Raw genomic sequence first — 22,771 nt, 5'->3', positions numbered from 1 at the left:
ACTTAAAAGTTTTTGGGCACAAAACTAAAATAAACCAATACTTAATAAAAATGTTTTCTTTTAAAGCCTTTAAAAATATTTGTTTAATAAAATATACGAAAATACAAATGCATGTGTCCTTGATTTTAAAATAAGAGTCCTCTCGATTTATTATTATTTTTATTATTATTATAACAATAGCAACTACACCGTTTTGAAATATGTGTGATATTTTCAGAAAATTGTGCAATGTCTCGGCTTTCATTATTGATCCTGTCAATTTCTATTTAAAATTTAATTTGTTTTAGCTTTTTCAAAGATTAGCAAAGCTTTTAAAACGTCATATAAAATACAATGTCAATACAACATGTAACTGAATATCATATGATTTTTTTTTTCTTCTTCAGTTTTTTTTTTCCCGGAGTCTGATGCATCAGACATTAGCAGAAGTGATCAGTGATCCCACATCATCCCAGTGTTTCTTCGAGCGCAATGAAAGTGCCACCGTGGCCTTAAAAAGACAAACCTACATTATTCTCTCAGTGTTGCTGTGCTTGATTTTCTTCACCTGCGTTACAGTGTGTGTTGAAATGTAAATACACACTATCACGTTATCAGTATATATGTATTCAAGTGTGTTTCAGTGTTAGTGTTCAATCTGGATCACCGCAGAAGGAGCACCAGAGGAGGGAAGAGAGAGGAGATCTCCAGAGCAAAACTCCTGCTGTCCAAAAACAACATGTTCTCCAAATTTACCTCCATCCTGCAGCACGCTGTCGAGGCGGTGAGGGCTTTTAAAACTATCTGACCACATTTAAATGACTGTTAGACTAGGAAAATGAGAAATGGGAAAGTGAGAGTCGGTTAGTGTTGATATGCTGAAGGCCTGTTAGCCGAACACAAGAGCTAACAGCTTATGTAGTAGATAACACATGACAGACAAAACCTCTAAAACTGTTTTAACTATCTCCTCACGAGTGTTTAAGGGTGTGCGTCCGCTCGGTTGTGGTTTATTGCGTTTTTATGATTGGTCTGGACATATTAAGCCTTTGTTTGCTGTGTATTTTAGCAGCTGTGCTAAATCTTGCGCAATTCGTGAATTGTTCGGTTAAAGGTCTTCATGTTCGCGAACCTCTCGGTTGTTTAATCAATATAAAGTAATATTTATCACATTTTAGGAGAGATGTTGTCTGCATAATGTTAAATGTACATTAAGTGAATCCGTGATAGCCAGTTAGCATGCTAGCAGCTCATTTGCAGGATGTAAACAAAACGGCTGTTACTATGACAAGCGTACAAATAACAACAAATGTACGATTGTCTTAACCTTAGTTTACATTGTGGCATCTAAATACACACACACATACATTCATAAATACTTGTATTAATGTACATGCATTAAAAACGTTTAGACACTTGATTCACATACACACTTGGTTGTATGAATGCCTTTACATTAAAATGTCAGTGCAATTGCCACTTATTTTAAAGAAGGTTAGCACAAACACAACGTGCAAAATGTTTCACAAAAAAGTTTTAAATAGATGTACTGTTCAAAATGAAGGGTCCTGTGACAGCATGTGTTTTTTTTTTTTTTTTTTTTATTAAATAATTTCAAATAACAAAAAGGCATTAACATATTATCAATGATAGACATTAACAATAAGACCAAACAGCATACAGTAAACAAGATAATAATAACATAAACAAAAAAACTAACAAACATGAAAAGCAAATTATAACAGAGTTAATTAGATTTCAGGGGGGGTTAATCCATATATATTGCCAGTCATTTTTAAATGCTTCAAAACATGGAGAAACTTTAACAAATCTACATTCGTGTAGGTAAAATTTGGCTACAATCAACACATTATTACACAAAAATGCAATGTCTTTGTTGTCCAAAAAGACACCAGATTTAACAATATGATAGTCAAAGGCAGGTATTCAATTTTTTGTCTCCAACCACTCATACAATCTGTCCCAAAAGGACTTAACAATCGTACAATTATAAAAAGATGTTCCTGAGATTCAATATCTTTTTGATAAAATGTACACGCATTGCTATCCAAATTAAACATTATTCTTAGAAATTTGTTACATGGATGTTGTTAATTGTTTTGAAATGTATTTCTTTCATTTTAGGTAACAAAGGAAATGACAAGTATCTGGTTCTAACTTTGATAGTGTCAACTTTGGAAAACCTTGGAGATGGATTTTTTTTCTTTTAACAGGAAGAGGAAAATATTATTTTGTATTAAGTGATCTCAAAACATTGTTATTACATTTTTCATCCAAGATATTATACTTGTCAGTAAACAAATCCAGAGGTGTGGGTATTACAGAAGAATATTGTAATATACCTTTAATTAGATTTCTCAAAGCTACAGGAATAGCTTTGACAACTAAAGAATATTGTCTATATGAACAATCCAAATTAATCTTTATCTTAAGATTATCATAACTTAACATATTACCATCTTCATCCATTAAATGTATTACAGCCCAAACTCCTTTTTCCATCCATATGTGACAGCATGTGGTTGTGAAACTCAAATTGTCAGTCTGAGGACAATGACTTAACTTCATACATCCACTAAAATCACCTAAACACAGTTAAAAGTAACTGACAAAATGTTTGTAGAGGACGGTTGATTTTTTTTATTTTTAACTTATTTGTCCAATTACTATTGTAATGGTGTAGTGTTGCACACATGCATGCATTGTTGCTGTAACATGCTTAAATCATACAGTAGGCATTTTATTTTTATGATTGTTTTATTTTTCAGCTTGCGCCGTCGCTGCCGTTGCAAGAGGACTTTGTCTATCATTGGAAGGCCATCACACATTATTACATAGAAACCTCAGGTAAGAGATCACCTGCTCTGATAGTCAATCTCGATTGTTGTGCTTTATTACCAAAGAACCATACATCATCTTCTGTTCATGTTTTTGTAGATGACAAAGCCCCAGTGACAGACACCAACATTCCCTCCCATCTGGAGCAGATGCTGGATATTCTGACCCAGGAGGAGAGGGAGAGAGAGTCAGGAGAGACAGGACCTTGTATGGAGTATCTTCTCCACCACAAGATCCTGGAGACGCTCTACACTTTGGGCAAAGCAGATGTGAGTGTTTAAGTTACAGTTAGTGTTTTTTTTTCATTAGCATAATCATGCCTAATTTTTGGAACAGCCCATGTGCCTATAATGCCTAAAATTGCTGCCTATGCAGCCAGTTCACTAGGTTTGGGAAGAGACAGAGTAAAAATGATGTGTGGCCAGTAGAGACTTACTCATTGTGAGTCATGTTTAGTAAGAGACACTGTCGGTTGCTTTGATTCATTAGGAAAATAACTGCTGGCTGTGAAAAAACGCAGTGTCACAATCTGACTTAATGAACCTTCACTCTGGATGTAAAATAACATTTTAGGTTATTTAACATATTAGGTTCTAAGTATTTTTTACTATATGCTTCAAAAATTATAATATCAAAAGACGTTGATCCGTTCACATGTGTGATAATTTTCATTTCTACCTTTCGAAAAATTTGCAAATGTTGCCTACTGGCAATATTAATGATGGGCAATATGTTCATTGGATCATTTAATGATCAGTATATGATGATGTTTTGACATACATTACTGTTCATAAGTTTGGGGTAAGTGGGGGGTGTTGGGGGGGGGGGGGTCAGACATTGTTACTTTTATTCAACAAGGATGCATTAAATTATTCGAAAGTGACAGTAAAGACATTTATTATGTAACAAAATTTCAAATTTAATTTCAAATTTAATGTTCTTTTGATCTTTCTAATCATCAAAGAATCCTGAAAAAACATGGTTTTCCACAAAAATATTAAGCAGCACAACTGTTTGTAACATTGATAATAAAAAGAAGTGTTTCTTGAGCAGCAAATCAACATATTAGAATGATTTCTGAAGGATCATGTGACACTGAAGACTGGAGTAATGTATGTGAATAAAAGCCTAAATTCAATCTATTCATCATATAAAGTGATCGAGTCTATTCACAAAATTTGTACTAAACCTCTCAATTCATATGGATTAGTTTTACGATCTCTTTATGGACTTTTTTTGGAGCATCAATGTGGTAGTTGAGTAGCTGTCAATGGAGGAACAGAAATCATTCTGATTTTATTAAAAATATCTTCATTTGTGTTCCGATGATGAACAAGTCTGGGTTTGGGACAATATGAGTAAATGATGACAGAATTTTTATTTTTGGGTGAACTGTCCCTTTAAATGATATTTTTTTCTTTGATCTTGATCATTGTACAGTAAAGCAAGGGTTAATGTCTTTTTTTTCTCCTGTGTGCTCTTCCCCAGTGCCCTCCTGGAATGAAACAGCAGGTTTTGAGTTTCTACACCAAACTGTTGGGTCGAATACGGCAACCACTCCTGCCTCATATCAACGTGCATAGACCTGTACAGGTGATCAGAATTATAGTTTTAAATTGTCTTAAAAAATAGAAAAATCCCTTGAATGTTTAACCGACCATGCATGTTATATCTAATGGTGTTTCTTCAGAAACTGGTCCGCCTGTGCGGCGAGGTTCTTGCTGCTCCTACAGAGAATGAAGAGATCCAGTTTCTGTGTACTGTCTGTGCCAAACTTAAGCAGGACCCTTACCTCGTCAACTTCTTCCTGGAAGTGAGTGTTGGGGGATGTGTGAAATTGTTTGATGGTTCAAAATGGGCTCTATCCGTGTAGGCACCATATACTAAGACACGATCCCAACTCTATGGCTATATCTAACATTTGCATTTCTCCATGTGTTTCTGCAGAATAAGAATAAAAGGTTGGAGGCTCCTAAAGATGGTGGAGCTGATTTGGTGAAAGATCCATCTTCTCCAGATACAGGACAGAATCAAAACCAAAATCCCAGTCTGGTCACAATCGCACAGGAAGTTGCAGCAGGTCAAGCCACAAGCCCAGGGGAAGCAAGTCCGTCCTCCGTCCACACTACACTGCCAAACAACGACAACTACAACCTAGTCAGCTCCCTTCTTAACCTCACTAAGAGTCCAGTAAGTGCATCTCTGTGTCTCTAAACTCTCCCCACTTCAGGCTGGTACAAGACAAGCCATCCTGATGAATTTGATTGTATGGGTGTCAACTGATCTTGTCTTTTTCTCAGGATGGGCGTATTGTGGTGAAGGCATGTGAAGGTCTGATGCTGATAGTCAGTTTGCCTGAGCCAGCTGCAGCCAAAAGCCTCACAGAGAACACCGAGCTCAGTCAACTCCTCACAGACCGGCTGGCACAGTTCTACCGCGCCCTTCCCCAGTCCATGGACCCTCTAGACATTGAAACTGTGGAGTCCGTAAACTGGGGGTACATAACTTTCTAATTCAGTACCTATATTATATTGCTAACAGATGCAAAATGAATACTAAATAAATGTTTTTTTTTATTTTTTTTTATATATAACTTATAAATATCTTTGTTGTTGGGCAGAAACCTAGTGTCTCCATATTTCACCTTTTTATATATATATATATATATATATATAATATATCATTACCATTGGTCACCCTTTACATCTCTCTGTGGGTTTTGCAAATATTTAACCATAAAAAACTCCATTGGATCCTCAAACTCTATGTAAAACCTCATGACTCCACCCCGCCTCTATCGTGAATGAAGTGCCACACCCAGTTTGCACTCTCTGCTTGTTTGCAATGCAAGAGTAAATAAAGGCAGCACTTTCGTTACCTAGAAACAGCATTACTTCACAGCATTTCAAACATGTATGCTTCTGCCTCAGATGTGGCCATTCTAAAGACGGATAAAACACGTATGTCTGACATTCGCTGGTCAAAAACCTCGTAACGCAATTTAAGCTTGATTTTGGTAAAAATATTAACAGTATAATGATACATGCAAGTGTCTCGCCATATATAAAGCCACAAAATCAACCTTTACAACACAGTGTTTAATTATTTAAAACAAAACCGCATTTTTTTCCCATTTCTTGAAAAGTTTGAGGACATACAAGTTTTCCGCCCGACTGCAACTTATTTATTTATTTGTATTACATTTTGACAAAATTATTGCCAATTAGATTAAAAATGTTTTCACTGGTTTCTAAACTCTTGTATTTTTGTAACTACACTACTACTACTGGATTCCAAGTACAATATAATATTACACATAATATTTTAACTAAATACAAAATGCTGTTGTTTATTTTCTATATTTAAAAAAAATAATAATTTAAATAAAAAAAAATCAGTTGTATTGCTTAATGCAACATTTATGATGATTTATTATGTTGCTTAATTTTTATTACCAGCAAAACCATCACAAAAATATTGTGAACATTCGTTCTTTTGCTCAGATATCCGTAAAACTGTTTTGAATGTCTTGAATGTTGAGCGTTTGTGTATTTGTAGGTTGGATGTGTATAATCTAAAGGAGGATGCTGCTGCTTTTACGGGCAAACGTGCCCTTATTTCCTTCCTATCGTGGCTGGACTATTGTGATCAGCTCATCAAAGAGGCTCAGAAGGTAAAGACGCTTATTATCAAAAACCAGAAGATGGGTAAATATTGAATCCTGCTCAGAATCTGTCTACAAATGGCAAGAACATGTATAAATAGACACTTCTTTTGTTTAAACCAGATGGGCAGTTTCATAAACAGAGGATGAATGTTCACATATTGATGTGTGTTTTGTAACATTTTTGTGTTTTGCTCCTTAGACAGCCGCTGCAGTTCTGGCCCGAGCCGTGAGAGAGCGGTTCTTTGTTACTGTAATGGAGCCTCAGCTAATGCAAACGTAAGTATGTAAGCTGTCTCAGGTTTGTTTTTCCAGGCTCACATACTTTGAAATTGCACCGGCACCCCAAAGCTATGAATTGAACAGAAAATATGAGTTTTCTTTCTCACATGCTTTCTTGTACTTTGTCATCGCATTCCAGGTCAGAGGTTGGCATTCTGACTTCCACAGCCCTGTTAAACAGGATCATCAGACAGGTGACGTCAGAAGCCCTACTTCAGGAGACTATTTACTTCCTGTTGGGAGAGGGAACAGGGCCAGAGACACTTGCTGGCATTACCCAGCATCCCCTGAGACACAGACTCATAGAACATTGTGACCACTTGTCAGATGAGGTAACCCTGGCTGCTATGACTGTATTAATCGATGCATTTCATCCTCCTTTGACCAGATGATCTAAAGGGTTTGTGATGATCTCCTGAAGGGAAAGTCAAATATTAACATCTACAAAATATTTATTTATGCATTAAATTATAATCTAGTATACTATATATTCAATATAGCTTGCTTTTATTTTTTATGGAATGGAATGCCTATTGAATTCAAAATCACCTTCCTACCAGTTTGGATTTTTAAAATGGTGATTTCTAGACCTGCAAAAATCATGGAAAGTTGTAAAATCTTGGAAATACTAATATGAATATGAATCTCTGTAAAGTCAATTTTTGTTCAAAAAAAAATTATAGAGGTTTAGGGCTGACAAAACAAGTTGAACCCCTGATCTTCTGTGGTTTAATATGTTAATTGTACTGTGATCTACATTTAGAATAAAAGATGAGTGTGTGCACACATTATAGATTTACTGCAGCAGTTCTTAATCTTTATGTTCATGAATTTCTGGTTCTAGATAAGCATCATGACCCTACGGCTCTTTGAGCATCTGCTGCAGAAACCATGTCAGCACATTCTGCAGAACTTGGTGCTGCGCTGTTTGGAAGAGCGCAACTACATGGAGAACAAACAACCAGAGGAACGAGAGGAGCGCGAACACATGGAGAACGGCCAACCACATGACGCCGTGTAAGAGCTGCTGTCTCCGCTGCTGCTAAACTTCCAGATCATTCTGATCAATGCGTCTACATGCTTCTAGAACATGCAAGATCATAAATGAGCTGCAGTTTGTGAATGAATAAAACTTAAATGCAAGTCAACCAAAGTGATATTTTTGAAATGTGTTTGGATTGGTTGTTGTATTAATGATACTAATTAATTAATAATTAAAGGTAAAGAGTGAATTTATGTTAAAATACTTTTTGATCTTAATATGCAGAAAACATAATTAATTAAGCCATTTGTAGGGTGACTTCCCCCGAAAAAGTGAAACACTGAGTCTCTGTGGCAATATAAAACATTGCTCTGTTTGTTTTAGCATGCAGTGAAACATTTTCATGACCAATGCATTGAATTTAGGACAGGACTACCTGTTTGGTCAAATTACACACTTCACCTTCAAATTAATGCCTCATACACTATTTCATTTTTGTTTTTAAACAAATGGACACACAATAATACAATTACATTGATTCAGCTGTTGTACCGAATCACAAAGTGGAGAGGAATGTTGCTTATTGCACTTATAAAACACTGGCAACAGTTCAATAAATAGTTACATTTATTAGTAATAATAATCTGACTAAACAATTTTTCCACCAAATAATATTGGTCGTAAGCCTTACTGTGCCTCCCTATCCTTTAATATTTATTTTTCAATAATGTGTCTGCTTTATCAAAAATGTGCCATAAATCCATAGTCCCTCATTCTAATAAATGGGACTGTATAATTGTGGTGGTGCACTACAGTAGTTGTATATCTTTATTCCTTTAGAAAGTTTGCTGTAGTGATGCTTTATACTACAGTTGTTTTTGTTCTTGGGTCATTTCTTGTGAATCTTTGGAGATCAGAGCAAATATTTCTGTGAGATGTAGTATGCATGTAATAGTCTAATTTCATTGATTTGTATTGTTTCCCCAGAGATCTAGAAGAAGACCCGCTGTTCTCAGATCTTTCTCCTGATAACAGACTCTCCAGCCCTGATTGGTTAAGCTGCTCTCCGCCATCAAGCACAGAACATGCAAAGCCTGATGGGAAGACAGAGGTTCACAAAATAGTTAACAGGTAGTGCAGGATACCCTTCCATGTCAAATATGACCAGTTGTGACATGCCAGATTCATCATTTAATATGTAATAATTCTGTGCTCTCTCCCTGTAGTTTCCTGTGTTTGGTGCCTGACGAGGCAAAATCATCCTATCAGGTTGAGGGCACAGGCTATGACACCTACTTGAGAGATGCACACAGACAGGTGAGGAATAAATAAAATAAATAGAACAAAGTGTGGTGAATAAATATTCAATATATTCCATAGCTTTAGTTAACTGATGCTTTAAGATAAAATTAAGTAAATATAAATGCATTTCATTTCATAACCTCATCAGCAGTTTGTTGTGAATGTCTGTCTCTTTTTTTTTTTTTTTATTTTTTTTTTATGGATATTCAAATATTTTTGAAGTGACACCATGGTGTTGCTAATACAGCATTTATGGATGGAATGTTGCAATTGATATTTGATTATGTAAAGAACTTTGAACTATGTTTTATGTCTGAAAGGTGCTATATAAATAGTTTATTATTAAATAAATAAAAAAATAGCCAAAAGTGCATTACAATTATTATAAGATTTATAATAATAATAAAAAAAATCTAGAATAAAATGTGTAATAATGAAGTCTCTATTGCCCTATATAAATTGCTCTGTTTATATTTGAGCATGCAGTGCATCATACCAACATTGACATGACCTTTGGAGTGATTATCATCATATTTTGTTGTATGTTGACAGTTTCGGGACTATTGTGGAGTTTGTCAGAAGTGGGATTGGCGCAGCAGTCCAAAACCCTTTGAAAAATGTAATTTGGACAGTCCTTTTTTCGAAGGACACTTTCTCAAAGTGTTGTTTGACAGAATGGGGCGAATCCTCGATCAGGTGTGTGTGAACTGAAGATATTTACTGATGTGTGATAGCTCTTAACATGACAAGAAAAGAAAAAAAGTTGAACATACAACTTCTGCATTATAACCCAAATCTGTATACATTCGTATTGCTTCAGAAGACTTAAAATGTAGTGCACAAGTTGTATGTACTACTTGAAAGATGTTTTTGTCATTTTAAATCGCACATTCACTTTCTTTACATAGATAATACATTTGTAAAATTATGCATTTTTATTTAAACTATCTTTGGATGTTGGATGTCCTCCTGATGTCTCTCTTTGTTTCTCTTTCTCCATCCAGCCATATGATGTTAACCTGCAGGTGACATCTGTGTTGTCTAAGCTATCTCTGCTGCCTCATGCTCATCTTCATGAGTACCTGTTGGACCCGTACATTAACCTGGCGCCAGGCTGCAGATCTCTCTTCTCAGTCATCGTCAGGGTATGTCTGCTGTTCTCCACACTGAATTCCCTTCTGACTGGATTTATATTAATTTTGTTTTTTAGTTTTTTTAAGGTGCAATATGTAATATTTTTGCAGTAAAATATGCAAAAATCACTAGGCCAGTGTTATATAATTTGTTCACTTAAAATATCCCAAATGTTTCCAACTATTTGTAAATTGTGAGAAAATTGCAGTTTTATACAAGGCTTCGGGACGTGTGAGGAGTCACCTGTCAATTGTGTCATACCCGCGTTACCCTCGGTTTCCGGTTTTATTTTGTAGAAACCATGGAAACACCAAAGATGCTTTAATATATTACATGTTTTATTAGACAAGGGATCAACTGTTTTGATATATTTATAGACAGAAAATGAATTATTGTTATATAGCTCAACACGTTTAGTCTTGTTGTTTAAATCAATTTTCTTGAATTTTTGCAAGTGCCATGCTTTACCATGCCTCAGAGAAAAACACTTTTGTCAAGTAGCTAAAATATCATAATCAGATGCTATTTTATTTATTTTTAGTAACAGTAATACATAATTTTCTCCATCATACAATACGTTTTAAAATGAATCGCATGCCATTTATCAACACAAGCCATCCAATATTTAATGTTATTCTAAATTCGATCTATCTTACTGCAGTGTGTCTCAAACAAGTGTCTCGCAGCAGCCACCGCGCAAACGCACAAGATATAATGCTAAAACATCATTTTCAACACACTCAAATGTCTCTAATATGATAAACAGAGCTGTGTTACCTCATACTCATGACCGGAAAAGCGAAAGCGGCGCTGGCGACTGTGTCATAATAAAAGTTCCGCTGCTCGTGATGCTTATGTTGCGCAATCGTTCCAGCGGCCTCGTTCAGCTCCCACAACACTCGGTCCTGCTCTGCTTCATATTACAGTAACATTAATAATCGCATCCATGAACATGATTTCTTCCCGAGTCCTATCCCTATTCTTTTGCACCGTCCGTTGAGATGGAGACCACATATCCCAAGATTCCGCTCTCAAACTTCACGTCATCAAGCTACGCTTTGTTTTGAATAGGCTTCTAGCGACCTCTAGTGGACAAAATTATTACATACTGACTGTTTAACCACCCATTATTTATTTTTGATCAGGTGGTTGGCGATCTGATGTTGCGAACTCACCGCATCCCTGATTTCACCCCTAAACTCCTGCTGGTGAGGAAGAGACTGCTGGGACTAGAGCCAGAGGGGATGAGGTAAGGCTTGGATTTATGTATGTGTATTTGCAAAAAAATCGTAAGCAAATACTTAATTTTCTAATATGAATGCATAAAACAATGCCATAGAGGGCCTTCGGTGAAGTTAAATCATTGAAGAAAACCATTTAAACTGGTTCATTCATGCAAATAAATTGAATATACCAATTTATATGTACCTCAGGGCTTGACATTAACTTTTCTCATTTTTTTGCTCACCAGCCACTGTAGCTAGTGGTTTTCCAAAGTTACTAGCCTCTCATCATTTTCACTAGCCACAATTTTGACATTGACACCATGGGAAAACTGCCATATAGATTATTTTTAATATTACCTCATAATTTGGCAGCAGGTATATTAGACCGCTGTCACTTTAAGACCTGATGCACAGATCTGTTATACTGTTACACATGCGTTTTCTTTTCAATTGTTTACGTTCACTTAAAACATAACTGTGATTATGAGAATACTCACCAAGACCGGCATTTTGTCATTATTTTGTGTGTATTTGACTGTTTAAGCACAATATATATGCAGAGAAAACAAACTCAATTTAGTACTGAGAGGCGGCTTTATGTGCACGCACTTTGGATGTGAGCACAAAATTTGTGGAAATGTGCGCAATACGCACAATCCTACAATGAAATTCAAGCCCTGTAACTCCAACAATATTCATCCTGAGCAAATGAAACAATTAAGGGGAGGCGTGTTTGTGTGAATTGAATCGAAACGCAAACTTGTGAATTGAAATCGAATTGTACAATTTGTCAATGCCCGATCGGAGACTTGTTTCTTTGCTGTGTATTTGTTTTTCTATGATGAAGAGGTTCATTTTTGTCTTACAGCATCGATCACGTGACGTTGCTCGAGGGGGTCATTGTTCTGGAGGAGTTCTGCAAAGAGCTCGCGGCTATCGCTTTTGTGAAGTTCCATGCATCGGCCTCCACTTCTCCCTGATTCTCTCGCCATTGTGCGCAGGACACAAACAGATGAATAAACAGACGAAAGGAGGCATATGACACAGGAACGACAAACCCAACTGTACTCATCCCTTTGCGCAGACTGCTGCCTGCGGCAGGACTCGCATTCAAGGATGTTTTATTCGCGTTATCTCTGGGATGTTTCCATAACTATGACAGAGCGTACTGTTTTAAAGGCACAGAGAAGGAGAATTTTGTAAAGAGAGGAGTGAATTGTGACTCTCGTGGAACAGTCCATGTGGAGAGAGGAGAGAGGATTTTGTAGCATTCATATGTAAAGAAAAAAAATGATAACTTAAGAACTAAAGAATGGTAATGCCAAAAAATTAGATTCTAAAGTAGAAAAAGAAATTGACTTAAATTTGATCCAAATAATGAAATTAAATGAAATATTTAATTATTGATTATTGTTTGTCATTTGCAGTATCAAAGATGCTGTCATCTGTTCTCTGTTCTTCTGAGAAAAATAGTGTGAATACAAATGTCAAATGAAACGGAAGTTAATTTGTAATGAAAAATTACAATAACTCAGGATTCAAAGTCTAGCTGTTTTTAAATAATTGGAGAACTAGACAACGAGCAACGTTTTTAAACAAATCCTCTCTCATTTTTCTTTCCGGTAGTGTTTGCCAACACTTTTCTTTTAAAGCGAACCGAAAGCAATGCGGACTGGATTGATTTGAGACTGGGCACATTTGCACTCAAACCAGTTTTCACTGGTGCATCCCCAGAGAGCTGTTCATCCTTTATGTTCCCGACAGTGTTCCTAAACCATTTTAGTTGTTTAACTTGACATGTTGTGTGTGTGCCTTGGTCCCAGCTAGACAGTAGCTGTGTACTTCATCCTGTATCATCATCATCATGTATTTATTATTGATTTTAAAAAAAATTGTTTTAAAGGAATAGTTCACCTAAAATAACAATGAAAATGAGTCCGTCCTCATCTTGTTGCAACTCAAGATTATATTTGTTCCATGAAATAGCAGAATGTTCGAGCAGCTCGTTTTCCGTGCAGTAAATATGAATGAGGATGTATGCAAAAAGTACTAGAAAAAATGGTGACGTGCACTTTATTTCAAGCCATTGAGATATATATTTGTGTGAACTAAGAGGGAAATTTAAGTCGTAAGGGGATAGTTCACCCAAAAATAAACATTCTGTCATTTACTCATCCTCAAGTTGTTCTAAATCGGAGTTTCTTCGTTCTGCTGAACACAAAAGATGATATTTAGACTAATGTTGGTAACCAAACGGTTTCTGGTCCCCATTGACTATAGTATTATTTATTTTATTTTTTCGTACTGTGGAAGTCAACGGGGCCCATCAACTGTTTGGTTACTGACATTAGTCAAAATATCTTCTTTTGTGCTCAGCAGAAGATAGAAATTCATACAAGTTTGGAACAACTTGAGAGTGAGTAAATGATGACAGAATTTTTGGGTGAACTATCCATTTAAGTCAAAAGATTTTCAGTAAATGGCATTTTAAATTTTGATCTTTTACTCACACAAAGCCATTATATGATTTTGAAAGGCTTTGGAATATATGGCACAAGTCATATGGATCACTTTTATGATAGTTTTATGGTTTCTGTCTTTTTTTTTTGTCTATTTTCAAAACCTGGTTGTAAAAATCTCCATCATCGATTGGAAAAATGAGAAAGAAAATGGTTCAGAACAATATTAGGGTGAGTAAATGATGACAAAATGTTTTTAGGTGAACTATTCCTTTTAAAAATTAGAAATGAACAGCTACTTTAGAGTTTATCTGCTTCCTCACAAGGGATCTTTAATATTATACTTTTGCATTGTGGCATTGTGGAATTATACCAGCAATAGTGTTATTCATCAGGCTATTCATTTCTTCATCTGCTCCTGCTCTTTGTAAAGGACATGCTGTACTAAATGCACACTGTGTACATTTGGCAAGGAGGGGCACAGCTTGAAATAGGGTTGGGTTTTTTATTTTATTTTTGGAGAGATGGCTGCCTTGGTATCGTGGCTTTATTTAACAATCTTTACAGGGTTCAGATTTGTATCTCAGTCATTACCTTGCATTTTTCCATCCATAACACAATTGTATGTTTAAAGTTGTGTCTCTCAAGGTTTGCATTTATTTTCAAAAATTGCACACTAGTCTCTGTATCCATTTTACATGTGCAGAAAAGCTAAATGTCTGTCTTTTTAATTTTATTTTTAATTTTATTTTCTTTCAAAACCAAAGGATGTATCATCATAGGAGCAGCATGTCTGTTTCAGAGAGAAAGAAAAATAATGCATTTTTTTTTTATTCTTGATCATGCACATTTTATACCAAGTTCTGAACTGTGTATATACAAATGTACAGTTATAAAAGTAGCTATGTCTGGTGTGAAATGCATGCAAGGTCATATTTAATAATATGCAGCAGAGGAAAGCATATCCCTAACTGCCCTTCCATTCAGTTTTTTTTTCCTTTCTACTTTTGCTTATTTATGGGGATATTTGTGATGCCTTATTTTAAATGCAGTAATCGGTTATAACTTAACCTCTGCAGTCTTGATTTTGAGTACACTTAAGAAAAATTGGTCTTTGTTTTAATGATGTCTGTTTTATTTAAAAAAAAAAAAAAAAAGTTGTAAAGCAGTGTATTCCATTGGTTAAAGAAAATTCTCAGATTTCTCCTGTAAAGTCCCCCCCGCCCCCATGTAATTCTTCTGCTTAGACCCTATCACTGTTCTGCTTGACTGGTTTATTCCCATTACTTGTACAGATGTAGCTCACTAGTCAGACATGTCAGAAGGTATCTTCTGTTGAATTTGAGGGTCACTGCCATGGTGTCACGATGTGATACTTTTTAGAAGAACAAAGTTGTTAACAGGTTACCAATTTCAGGATGAAATATCATGTAATCTCAGTTGCTTGATACTGCGGGCCTGGAAATCTCTATAATGAGGTTTGCTGTGTCCTGCGGCTTTCTCTAATTCATTTCACTCCGTCCCAATTAAAATATTTGCTTTCTTCGAATTTGTTTTGAATTGGTTTTGCAGTGCAGTTTATTCTGACTAAATAGAATAGAATGTTTTTAGATTTTGAGTAAGTAATTACAAACAAAAACCGTGTGTTTTATATCTATTACAATACCCCACGGTATGCACAGAACGATTAAAATTATCATTATTATAATTATTGTTACATTTAATTTATTGCCACACTTTAATATGTGAATTATATTAGAAAACTAAACGCATTTAGCATTGTCAGAATTTTATTTGTGCATAATGAATAAATGCGCTGCACACTGGGATTTATGGCTGCTATAAACTTGACCCGCTACAAGATGGCACTGTTTTCGACACTCTTGATGCTTCGAATCAAATAATCAGAGAGAAAAGTTTCAAAGATTTAAGAGGCTTCTTCTTCCCAACACATTGGTTTAAGGCCTTTTTGCAAATGTTTCAATCAAGTTTAGCTGTTTTTGAGCCTGGATTTTAACATTTATGTGTGGACTAAACTAGCCAATCAGATTTCTTTCCAATCATCCCCCACCCATGCCCGCACATACACACATTTGACTTTACAACACATGCACACATTTTAGCTGCATTCACGTCACCTCGTATTTACCGGAATCTTGAAATGACAACACGTGACGTTATATTCGGAGCTGTTCACGTCCTTTTGGTCCTTGGACTGGGAATTATGAGTTTCCATGGCACCACTATCAACACCTAATAAATCAATCTACAGCGGTCAGGTGGTACAGCGGCCACGTGGTACATCTGGGAGCTTTCAGAAAACTCCCAGCTTACAAACTGTAATTACGAGCTCTATGAGGACGTGAACGCTTTTTACAAGCTATAATCTTGTAACTACAGGAATTACGAGGCCGCGTGAACGTACCTTTATATTTATTTATTAAGTCACGTCCCCCAGTGGTGAACCACTTAATTTTCGAAACACTTAAGACATAATGAAGCCTCTTGAAATCACGTGACTTTGGCAGTTTGATACACGATTCGATACAAAAGATTCGTAAAGCTTCGAAGCTTCATGAAGCAGTGCATTGAAATCGCCCATCACTAGATATTGTTGAATAAAGTCGTTATTTTTTTTTTTTTCGTTGCTTCATAAGATTAAGGTTAAACCACTGTAGACTGTTTTGATGTCTTTAGCTTTACAATACCATACAAGGAATAAGGGTCTTATCTAGTGAAACGATCGGTCTTCTTTTTTTTTTTTTTTTTTTTTTAAATACAAACGTTTATGCTTTATAAACACAAAATATCGCCTTGCACGTACTTCCCGTTTCTGCATTCTTCAAAACGCTTCCCTATTCTACTTACGAAAAAAACGAAACTGGCGCCACGTTCATTCCGTAAGTAGAATAGGGAAGGCGTAGGAAATTCAGCGTAAGCGTTTTGAAGAATGCGGAAACGGGAAGTACGTTCAAGGCGATATTTTGTGTTTATAAAGCGTAAACGGTTGTATTTTTTTTTTTGAAAATGACCGATCGTTTCACTAGATAAGACCCTTATTCCTCGTCTAAAGCCATTTGAAGCTGCACTGAAAATGCAATTTGGACCTTCAACCTGTCGGTAGCCGTTGAAATCCACTAACGTTAGCCTATGGAGAAAAATCCTGGAATGTTTTCCTCAAAAACCCTAATTTCTTTTCGACTGACCAAAGAAAGACATGAACATCTTGGATGACATGGGGGTGAGTAAATTATCAGGAAAAGTTTATTTAAAAGTGGACTAACCCTTTAAAGTCACCAGCATTGTGGGTGTGAGACAGGAGAATTTGATAAAAGTACTATTAATTTAACTTAAAACAATTTCAGCATTTCTGGAGCTTTCTTTTGTATTCTGCGTTGTGATTTAATCCGTTCATTTGATTTCATTCCCGCGCTCCGATGAACACGAGTTGACGGGCACAATCCCACAATGTTCTGGGCTGCCTTAAACGCAGACCTGGTTGACATCCATTTACTGAAAGTGAAATAAAACTTCCTTTGTGTTTTCGCTACAGACATTGGTAAAATAATATAATATAAAATTAACGATCTCGTGGCCTTGCTAACGGAACATCCAACGGAAGTTCGCGAAATGACATATAACTAATAAAATATACGTTACTACTCGGATTAAATGGTTAAAATATTACCTAAACCAAATAATAATAAACAAAATAATCGAAATCGCTACTCATTTTGCATTATCACATGAATATTACCAAATTGAGACAGCATTGCAACTGCGGTGTTACGTCATCTTCTGGCAAACCAAGAATGTTTTGTCTGCAGCTCCCAAACAAACCACATGAGGGCATCATTACAGCGTGGACTTAAAAGCTGTCCAAAAACGTCCAAACGCCAGTGGGTCTGTTTCTTTTGCTCCCTCTGCTGAAATTATAACTGAACTTTAACACAAAAAAACAAAACAAAAACATTTGAAGATCTGGAAACCAAGAAAAAAGCCTAATAAAAACATAACCATAAGTAGTTTATTCAATAACGGCTTATGAGTAGAGCTCTTTCAATGGGACAGTTAATAACATGATAATGAAATGATCTGAAAGTATGTAGGGCTACAAGTTTATGGTTGGCTGTGATGATCAGACACATAACTACACAGAATTATCACAGATTATTTAGGCTATTAAAACACATAACCGTTAAATACACATAATAACATATTAATTGTGCAGTGTTTATTGGATCTAAAGATTGCAGAATGTCCAAGTGGTTTTGTTTCCCACATCTCGGCATTTTGTCATTTTAATGCTTTTTCTCTTGTAAATCAATATATCAGTGTGTTATTGAGTGATGGCCATGTTCCCATGTTCAGCAAGTAAAGAGCGTGAAGGAGTGAAGCAGCTTACCACAATCGCACATCCGAGCAATCACTTTACCATTCTTTCTTAGCATCATCTCCTCTTATGGGAAACCATAATCAAATATGTGACTCTGGACCACAAAAACAGTCATAAGGGTACATTTTTTGTAATTGAGATACATCATCTGAAAGCTGAATAAATAATCTTTCCATTGATGTATGGTTTGTTAGGACAATATTTGTCCAAGATACAACTATTTGAAAATCTGAGGGTGCAAAAAAAAAAAAAATCAAAAATCAAAATCAAAATATTGAGAAATCAAATGAAGTCATTAGCAATGCATATCCACTCAAAAAAATATATATTTTTGATATATTTACAGTAGGAAATTTACAAAATATATTCATGGAACATGATCTTTACTTAATATCCTAATGATTTTTGGCATAAAAGAAAAATTGATAAGTTTGACCCATACAATGTATTGTTGGCTATTGCTACAAATTTACCCATGTGATTTATGACTGGTTTTGTGGTCCAGGGTCACATATTTGGATTCTGATCTTATAGGCATTGAGCTTGTTTGCAAAAACTCCACTATTAAAAAAATCACTCCTTTTTTTTTTTTTTTTTTTAGTAAAAATATCTAAACATCCTTAAACATAAGTTCACTTTAGAATTAAGAAAAGGTCCACTTTTATTAAAGGTGACACAAAATATGTACATTTGGAGATGACCACTTTTACAAATTTTCAAATAAACCAAAACTTTTTTGTGATTTTATTTAAAACAGTTGTGTAAGATTGAATCTAATCCTACTACTTCATTTCACAGCTTCATTGAAAGCAGTTTTGGATCAATGTGCAAAGTTTGGGGTTGTCAGATTTTTAAAAATTATAAATAGAAATAATAATGGGATATTAAGCCTTACTGTTTAATAATAATCAGAAACAATTTTGTAGTTATGACTTTTAATCTTTGCTAATAATGAGAAACCTCATAATGATTTCTCAAAAATATTATGAGACACTAACAATAATCACAATTTTTCAACTGTGACAGAAACCAACTTCCACAGTGGTTGACAAACCTTGCTGAATAATCTGAAGTGGCTAACTAGAGGAGAGCATTTCTTTAACAATATCCTGGATGGGAGTGTGTTTGTTTGTTTGTGTGTTCTTGCATCTCTGTGTCCGACAGTAGCGCAGCTCATCCCGTAAATGCCCCGCCCTGCCTCTGCACCAGGGCAGCAGACTTCTACCTGTTAGACTGCGGCATCACTGGCCTATCCTTGGCAACCGGTACCGCGGTAACCTGAGTCTCCTCCTCCACTTCCTCCCAGTCCGGACACCAGAACGCATGCAGTGAGGACACATCGCCTCAGCACTTTCGTGAGTGTGTGCGCGAGGGCGAACGAGTCTGGTGTGCGTGTGTGCAAATGTGAATTATTGATGAGGACGCAGCCTCAGAATGTCCTGCCGGGGCCGTCCTGTGAGTGTGTGAGGTTGAAAGGGTGAGAGTGTGTGTGTGTTTGCTTGTTAGTAGAGATGGGGGATAAGAGTACAGTGCACCAGCAAAAACAGCCTCCTTACGATGGACTGTGCAACTACGCCCAAAAAATTACCTCCTGCTTCGGACTTGATGGTAAGCACTGTCTCAGACATCCCAGTGTCTTTGTGCATGTGATTTATGTGTTTATCTCTATAGAAGGCTTGTTTTCTTTGTGTTTACGCTTGGTTGGTGTTCATTTATCATTGTTTTCCTTTGTAAGGGAGTTGTCTCTGATATGTGCGCTGGAGCTGGATCAGTTTTCTTGAGGTGAAATGGGGAGGTTTGCTGTGCAGCAGAGAGATTTATTCTCACTGTACCTCTGCTTTTAATGTGATGTGTTAGTTTGTGCTAAGCTTATTTGCTGTATAGTCCACTTCACAGAAGAAGCAGCAAACTCGTTCGGTCCCATGTGTATAGAGAACATGGTATTCAATGGGAGTGTGTGAAAGGAAAAATACAAATCTGAAAGATAAAACAATGTAGGTGGTATCTAAAACATATGAAGAGGACATTGTCCTGCCCATTCATTTGCTATGTGGTGCCAATGTGGTTTTGCTCAGTCTTTTTACATCACAGCAGATTCTTAAAGGGATAGTTCACCTAAATGAAAATTCTGTCATCATTTACTCACCATCAGGTTGATCCAAACCTGTATGAATTTCTTTCTTCTGCTGAACACAAAAGAAGATATTTTGAAGAATATGGGTAACCAGACAGCTGGTGGGCCCCATTGGCTTCCATAGTATAAAAAAATATACTATGGAAGTCAATAGGGCCCATCAACTGTTTGGTTTACAACATTCTTCAAAATATCTTCTTTTGTGTTAAGCAGAAGAAAGAAATTCATATAGGTTTGGAACAATTTGAGGGTGAGTAAATGATTCTTGGCTGACTTATTCCTTTAACTGAAATCAGTGGATGGATGATTTCAGCACTCAAGAGCATGTTAAACTCTTCAGTCTTTTTGCTGTTTTTATGCCAAGTTCATGTTTCAAGTTTGATGTTTTCAGAGCTCGAGTATCAGTTGAGTAGAGTCTAAGATGATGTAGCAGTTTTTGGCATCTGCTGAGATCACAAACAAAAACAGCTGGAAGTCACTTGGCAATTTTTAGGATTACAGTAGTTTTGGAGTTATAATACGGCACTGATCAAAACTGTATATATATTGTCAAACTTCAGCAAATCAGCATATTAGAATGATTTCTGAAGGATCATGTGACACTGAAGACTGGAGAAATGATGCTGTAAATATATTCAAATAGAAAAGTTATTTTAAATTGTAAAAATATTTCACAATATTACTGTTTTTGCTGTATTTTGGATCAAATACATGCAGTGAGCAGAAGACACTTCTTTTAAAAACATTTAAAAAATCTTACCGATCTAAAACTTTTGAACGGTAGTGTGTGTATGTGTATATGTATATATGTGTAATCGCTTGCAACACCTTTAATAACAGACATTTCTAGAATTAAACACTTGTTTTAGACAATTTACCCAACAGTCACCAGATACATGCATTACTAATAAATACTTTTTATTTATATAAGGGGTGTAACGGTACACATATTCGTACCGAAACCGTTTCGGTACAGGGCTTTCGGTTCGGTGCATGTGTGTAACCACTAATTAGAGATAATTAACCACTAATAAGAGATAATCGCAATAAGCTCTTCATTGTGTTACTTTCGATAAGAAACAAAGTGTCATCCTTCAAATTCTGTCCACAAAATCATGAAATTCAAACAGAAAGTGCTGTTTTGACGCACTTTGATGTGGCGTGACAGATCACTGTACGGGTACCTCAGTTCATCCGGCAGCGCGGAGCGCGAGTGAACGCAATCATCTCTTCCTCTTTAATACTAGTTACAGAATAAACTTAAATAAACATCTGAATGTATGTTGAAAGATAAAGTATAACTTACTGAAACTTATAAAATCTATCGTTTAGTTATCGCTTATTTAGTGTTGAATGGCGGAAAGACATCAATAAAACAGCTTGTAAACAATATGTCATGTAGCATTTACCTCAGAAAAGCCATTTAGTGTCCACAGCTTGTTAGTTCGCCAGAGAAATTAACTCTTTTGCTTATTATATGCACTGTATTAGCCCATATATTCATTATATTTTAATCTATTAGAGATGTCTTGATTATTTAATATGTTTAAATAAACTGTCATGAAAATGATTACATTTCAACAACGAATTGGAGTAAAACTTAATTTTATAATTAGATTTAGAAGTTAATGCAAAAACTGCCTTATGTGCAGCTTACATATTTGCATACAATTTGTTGTTTGAGTGTTGATTATTATATCTAGAAATAAATAGCGATTGAATTTAGGCTAATAGTTTGGGCTCAGATGTTAACCTTTAATATTATAGTAGCATAATGTTCAAGTAAGGGCTCCCTACATAGTTTATAGCATCAGCAAAGATATTTTTTTTTATCCTTATGAAACATTTAGTTATAATTTAATTTAATTTAATATATTTAAAGACAAAAACACAATTTGTTCAGTAAACCACTATTTAATAATAAAAAATGCAATTTTACGTTTAGTTTTATCCACACCTGCTGTACCGAACCCGTACCAAACCATAACTTTAAAACCAAAGTACGTACCAAACGGTGAGTTTTGTGTACTGTTACACCCCTAATATATATATATATATATATATATATATATATATATATATATATATATATATATATATATTAGAGAGAGAGAAAGAGAGTTTCAGATTGGCTAAATAAGCTCTGATTATTGTCTTCTGCTATTGAAAACCACTCAGCCTGAAGGCCCTTTCACTGATTCATGCCAGCATTGTCCAGTGCATTGAATTCTTTCTTGAACTAATTTAAGTTCACCTAGAGCTTCCAGAGACTGTAAAGATTAACATTCAGCACGTTCTTTTTCCTTTCTGTGATCTATCAAAGCACAGGGACTTTTTCTGTTCTAAATGTTTAA

General features: G+C 35.6%; 2 protein-coding genes across 13 annotated transcripts in view; both read left to right on the top strand.

Moving 5' to 3' along the window:
• Nucleotides 1–403: 403 nt before the first annotated feature.
• fhip2a (FHF complex subunit HOOK interacting protein 2) lies at nucleotides 404–12,833 on the top strand. Its single transcript, XM_048204529.1, has 17 exons — nucleotides 404–763; nucleotides 2,769–2,847; nucleotides 2,938–3,107; nucleotides 4,327–4,431; nucleotides 4,529–4,651; nucleotides 4,786–5,028; nucleotides 5,139–5,335; nucleotides 6,397–6,511; nucleotides 6,705–6,781; nucleotides 6,924–7,116; nucleotides 7,629–7,801; nucleotides 8,754–8,897; nucleotides 8,993–9,083; nucleotides 9,621–9,764; nucleotides 10,073–10,213; nucleotides 11,348–11,451; nucleotides 12,297–12,833. The coding sequence occupies exons 1-17, from the start codon at nucleotides 719–721 to the stop codon at nucleotides 12,406–12,408; spliced, it is 2,256 nt and encodes a 751-aa protein (XP_048060486.1). The 5' UTR covers nucleotides 404–718; the 3' UTR covers nucleotides 12,409–12,833.
• Nucleotides 12,834–16,907: 4,074 nt separating this feature from the next.
• The window catches only part of ablim1a (actin binding LIM protein 1a), a 52,702-nt gene continuing 46,838 nt past the window's right edge, over nucleotides 16,908–22,771 (top strand). For 5 of the 12 annotated variants that reach the window (XM_048204520.1, XM_048204519.1, XM_048204517.1 and 2 more), the window contains exon 1: nucleotides 18,695–19,891. In XM_048204520.1, coding sequence (XP_048060477.1) covers nucleotides 19,795–19,891 — 97 coding nt within the window. In that variant the 5' untranslated portion in view covers nucleotides 18,695–19,794. Of the gene's footprint in view, nucleotides 17,129–18,690; nucleotides 19,892–22,771 lie in introns of those variants that run through there. The other 7 variants (XR_007186724.1, XR_007186723.1, XM_048204523.1 and 4 more) reach the window with 5 other exon arrangements.

The sequence above is a fragment of the Megalobrama amblycephala genome, linkage group LG10 (genome assembly GCF_018812025.1).
Source record: "Megalobrama amblycephala isolate DHTTF-2021 linkage group LG10, ASM1881202v1, whole genome shotgun sequence".
Lineage (NCBI taxonomy): Eukaryota > Metazoa > Chordata > Actinopteri > Cypriniformes > Xenocyprididae > Megalobrama > Megalobrama amblycephala.
Note: the sequence above shows the minus strand (reverse complement) of the source record. Positions and strands in the feature narration are given on the sequence as shown.

Excerpts from the sequence above, each read along its gene's own strand:
- fhip2a (XM_048204529.1), top strand. The coding sequence starts at position 719 with ATGTTCTCCAAATTTACCTCCATCCTGCAGCACGCTGTCGAGGCG. Across the intron at positions 6,782-6,923 it reads GAGCCTCAGCTAATGCAAAC|GTCAGAGGTTGGCATTCTGA; the intron begins GTAAGTATGTAA and ends ATCGCATTCCAG. Across the intron at positions 11,452-12,296 it reads CTAGAGCCAGAGGGGATGAG|CATCGATCACGTGACGTTGC; the intron begins GTAAGGCTTGGA and ends TTTGTCTTACAG.